This window comes from Fukomys damarensis, unplaced genomic scaffold, assembly GCF_012274545.1.
Source record: "Fukomys damarensis isolate Sample0158 unplaced genomic scaffold, DMR_v1.0_HiC HiC_scaffold_13, whole genome shotgun sequence".
Classification (NCBI taxonomy): Eukaryota; Metazoa; Chordata; class Mammalia; order Rodentia; family Bathyergidae; genus Fukomys; species Fukomys damarensis.
This window is the reverse complement of record NW_022900925.1, coordinates 1978972-1983934: the sequence shown is the minus strand read 5'-3', so window position 1 is coordinate 1983934 and position 4963 is coordinate 1978972. Positions and strand designations below refer to the sequence as shown.

The 4963-nt window shown below is 35.8% G+C and overlaps 1 protein-coding gene across 2 annotated transcripts in view; it reads left to right on the top strand.

Moving 5' to 3' along the window:
- Positions 1-4963, top strand: part of Zswim7 (zinc finger SWIM-type containing 7) — a 14811-nt gene that overhangs the window by 4198 nt on the left and 5650 nt on the right. For both annotated transcript variants that reach the window (XM_010611464.2, XM_010611457.3), the window contains exons 2-3: positions 313-334; positions 2389-2491. In XM_010611464.2, the coding sequence (XP_010609766.2) occupies positions 313-334; positions 2389-2491 (125 nt within the window). The remainder of the gene's footprint in view (positions 1-312; positions 335-2388; positions 2492-4963) is intronic.

The window sequence follows — 4963 nt, the reverse complement described above, 5'->3', positions numbered from 1 at the left end:
CCCCCCCCCCCCCCTCTCTCTCTCTCTCTCTCTCTCTCTCTCTCTCTCTCTCCCATTTGAATTTGTGATCATCCTGCCTAAGCCATTCCAGAGTGCTGGAATTGCAGGCATATGCCACCAACCATGTCTCATACTTTTTTTTTAATCCTTTTACTATTGTTTTAGTGAGATTTGAGGAAGGAAGAAAATTGATGTATAGGTCAAGTTAACCATCTTACACAGAAATCTTTTTGGTTATAATTTTTTTAAGGTTATGATGTCTGTGGTCACTAATTTAACATGGTTAACCTTTTTTCCATTCTCATTTTACAGTTCCTGATGAACATCTATTATCGTAAGTACATACCTTGTTGTGTTTGATTTTCAACTCTTGGTTTTTAAAAATAGTCTTATTAAACTAAGAACGGTTTCTTAACATGGTTATTAAAAATCTCTCATGAATGGCCACATCATATTGAACAGTATAGTTATTAGCATATTGTCCTATTTGCTGGTCTTGTTTAACACTATTGTAGAAATTGTAACTATTATAGTAACATACAGAAAAAATAGAAGTACAGCTATTTTTGAAGAAAGACAATTATTACCTATTTGTAGATGATATAACTAGTTTAAAAGCAGTATAATCAATAAAAACACCAAAATCAAAGATCATTCTATTCCACAAAATCAGAAAATATAATTATATTTTCAATGGCAATAAAAAAGTGAAAGCTACCTAGAAATGACACTTAATTGCATTTTTCTATAAGGATTATATATTAAAGAAAAATAAATCACTATTTTTTTGTTTTATTTGTTTTGAGTCAGGGTCTCACTGTGTAGTTTAGGCAAATCCCTATTTTAAAAGCAAAGAAAATGCAAGTAGTCAAAAACTTTGGAAAAAATGATAAATCTTACTAGTGACCATTAAAAATACAAATTGGGATAACTTTTCATCTATGAAACTGGCAGCCACAGCAAAAATGTTTGCAGGAATATAGTGAAAGAGGAAAATGATACCTTCTTGGTAGGAAGGTAAATTAAAGTTAACTTGGCAGGGTCAGGATTTGGCTCAGTGGTTCTGCCGCCTGCCTTGCAAGTACAAGGACCCAAGTTCAATCCTGGTACCAAAAAAGAAAGAAAGAAAGAAAATTAACTTGGCAACAAAAAAAGCTTTAAAACATACATATTCTTTGTTTGTTTTTTTTTAAAGACAGGCTCTCACTGTGCAGTTCAGGCTGCCCTTGAACTTACTATGTAGCCCAGCCCGGCCTTGAACTTGTGGCTGTCCTCCTGCCTCAGGCTGCTGTTACAGGCATGCACTACCGTGCCTGGCCATAAAACATACATATTATTTGACCCACTCATAAGAATGTATTCCAAGGAAGTAATCATATATGTTCATAAAGATTTTACACTAAGCACATTCTTCTACTATGATTTATGGTAGCAGCAAAACAAAACAACCTGGAAATAACATATCCAAAATAATTTGGGAGAATAAAAGCGATCAAGCTTTCCGGTAAAAATCTTTGTTGCCATTAAGAGTGATATAACAGAAAAACATCTAATGCAGTCAAAAGATGTTCTCAGTAGGTCACAAAGTAAATGAAGCAGGTTTAAAAGAATTTTAATGTTAACTGTTATTACCTCTGATAAAGTTTTAACCAAGTTTTCTTTTTCTTTGTTGATTATATTGTCTTGTTTACTATTAAAAACTCAAAAGCAGTCTTTCCAATTCCCCAAAAATGTTGTATGAGACTAGTTCATAGGAAAATGAAGTAATATGCCTGTTATATTTTAAGATTTATAGAACAAACTCATATGCATATTCATACATATATGTAGATACCTATAAATACATGTGCACATATATCCTCTATATAATGAAATACATAACATTAACAGGAAAGAAACAAATATATATAATTGGGGCTAGAGATGGAGCTCAGTGGTAGAGCAGATGCTTAGCATGTGTGAGGGCCTATGTTCAATTGCTAACCAAAAGAAGGAAGGAAGGGAGGTAAAGAAGAAAAAAAAATGAATGTGATTGCCAAAGAGATGAAAGGAAGCTGGGAAGAAATATAAGAAACTACGAAAAAGTGTAAAGAGGGATTCTTTATCCGTAATAGTTTACTCCTTTTATTTACAAAAGCAAGAACATCTGAAATGAGTACTGGGACATAAATGAGTCCATAGGTTTTCCCATATTTTCATTTATTCCAAGTTAAAGATGCTAAGGAGATGGGGTATATAGCTCAATAGAGAGCACTTGTCTGGCATACATGAAGCTCTGAGTTCAATGCACGACACTGTGAAAAAAATTGCTGAGGATGGTGATCCTTTGGGTGTAGTTTCTGAAGTGACAGATCAGCCCTTTTAATTCAGAGCCCTTCTATTTTCCAGGCTGAAGTTTGTCTTTGGCTCATCAGCCATCCAGGCCTTGGATCTAGTTGATCGACAGTCTGTTACTTTAATTTCATCACCCAGTGGAAGGCGAGTTTACCAGGTAGACGGCTAGGGTGGGGGTTGTGAGTGGGGGATGTTCTCAACAGAAACTCCTTAGGACAAAACGTCCTCATGAATCTCTGTGGAAACTTGGGGGCACCTTGAAGTATTTCCTGGACTATTGAAAAGCTTTCAACCCAACTTAATAAAGTTAACATACTAGTAATTTATTTTAAATTGACAAAGTATATATTTATGGCATACAAAATAGATGTTTTAATATATGTTTACCTTTTGGGATGCCTAAATCAGGCTATCAACATATCCATTACCTCACATACTTATTTTGTGTGTGTTTGTCATGAGAACACTTAATATCTGCTGTCTTAGAAATTTTCAGGGATATAATACATTGTCATTAACTATAGTTACCATATTGGACAATAGATCATCTGAACTCACTCTTCCTTCCTAACTGAAATTTGTACCCTTTAAACACATCTCCCTAATCTCCTTCCTTTCACCTTTCAGTCCCCTGGTAACCATCTCTTTTTGCTTCTGTAAGTTTGACTATCAATTAAAATCTTAAAGCTGGGGATTTAGCTCAGCGGTTCGGTGGCCTGCCTTGCAAGCGCAAGGACCCAAGTTCAATCCCTGGTACCACAAAATAAATAGATAAATAAATAAAATCTTAAAGATCTTTTTAAATTTTTTTTTTTTTTTTTTTTTTTGGTACCAGGGATGGAACCTGGGTCCTTACAATTGTGAGGCCGGCAAACCACTGAGTTAAATCCCTGGCCCCTAAAGTATTTCATTATTGTTGGCTTTTTGTTCATCCCAGAAGTCTGTGACTTGTTTAGTTTGTTATTCATACCCAGTATTATATTATACTCCTTTATCAGTCATAAAAATGCCTCAAACTGTGGTTGTCAACTTGGACTTTGAATTAAATGAGACTGTAGAAACCTCATACACCCTCAGGTTAACCTTAATGATTGTATCATATAGTAATATAGCAAGAATTAGGTTTAATTTATGAGTTATGTAAGATAATAAAAGTTGAGTCAGAAACTGCCTTGATACTCAGTTTATTACTTTTCTGTAAGTCAGCCTTTATTTCATGGATCAGCCTAATAGTGTTACTGTCTTTCAGGTGTAATGTATAATTATTCTCAAGTCACCATTTTATTGGTGTCACCTGAACTACTTTGTAGAAACTTTTGGCTTATTTGAAAAAGAGGAACAGCTAAGTTTCAGTCAGGAACAACTAAGTTGTCTATGGTAACAATGACCTTCAAAACTTAAAGGATTACAAGGGGCTGGGGATTTAGCTCAGTGGTTCTGCCGCCTGCCTCACAAGCACAAGGACCCAAGTTTGATCCCTGGTACAAAAAAAAAAAAAAAAAACTCAAAGGCTTACAAAAACAAAGCTATAGGGCCAGGGATTTAGCTCAGCGGTTCGGTGGCCTGCCTTACAAGCACAAGGACCCAAATTCAATCCCCAGTACCAAAATAAAACAAAAAAACCCCCAAAAAACAAAGCTATATTCATTCATGCCCCATACCATCCAGAGTTAACTGTAGCTGTGCTCCAACAAAATACTGTCAATCAGAAATCCCATTTGGGGAGCTGGGGCTCAGTAGTTCTACTACCTGCCTCTCAAGCGCAAGGTCCCAAGCTTGATCCCTGGTATAAAAATCAATCAGTCAATCAACCAGTCAATCCATCCCTGTTGGTGAAACATCTGACTTTGTGAAATAATGTGGAACTCATGGCTGAAAGAAAGGAAATCATGATATGCTACAATTTTCAACATTTGTTTGGCTACTTAGATTTTTCTGGCTATAAGGAGGTCACATATCCAGTCTGTATTCAGTAGGACAGGAACGTATAATACTTTCTCCAGAGAGAGGCACCAAATACAGAGAACAATAAATAGTTACAGCTTACCATTGTTAAATACCCTAAAAGGCTTGGAGCAGTCATGGAATAAGACTGTCATGAATGGATAGCCGTCTAGGTGGGATGCCCTCTTCAAAATCTAACTGAAATCACAGGAGACTTCCTCTAAGTGAAGTTCTTATGAGCTCAATGATGGTCTGAGTACTGTAGCCTTCCTGCGTATTTTTTAAAATCTCATTTCTTCTGGGAATACACATTCCAGACTATGAGTGGAAGAACTAGGAGCTATTCTTGTAAGAGGAGGTCATTTTTCCATTGAAGGGTAAAGGAAATGAATTAAATTATCCCTAAGGTTAATTTCCATTTCTAAACATTTCTAACAGATTTTTGCCTGATTATTGGGTTCATTAGTTGTCTACTGCTAGACAAGGAAGAAACAAATTTAAAATTTACTTTCGTTACACTATGTACTGAATCAGTCAGTGAACATTTTACTTTGAGTCTGTGACAGCTTGTACAAGGATCAGGTAAGGAAGCCTCTGTAGAGTTTTATCCCTGTTGCCAAGTCACCAGGCATTTATTCAACGTAGTCCCGGGAACATTCTGATGGATTAGGGACTTGAAATACAA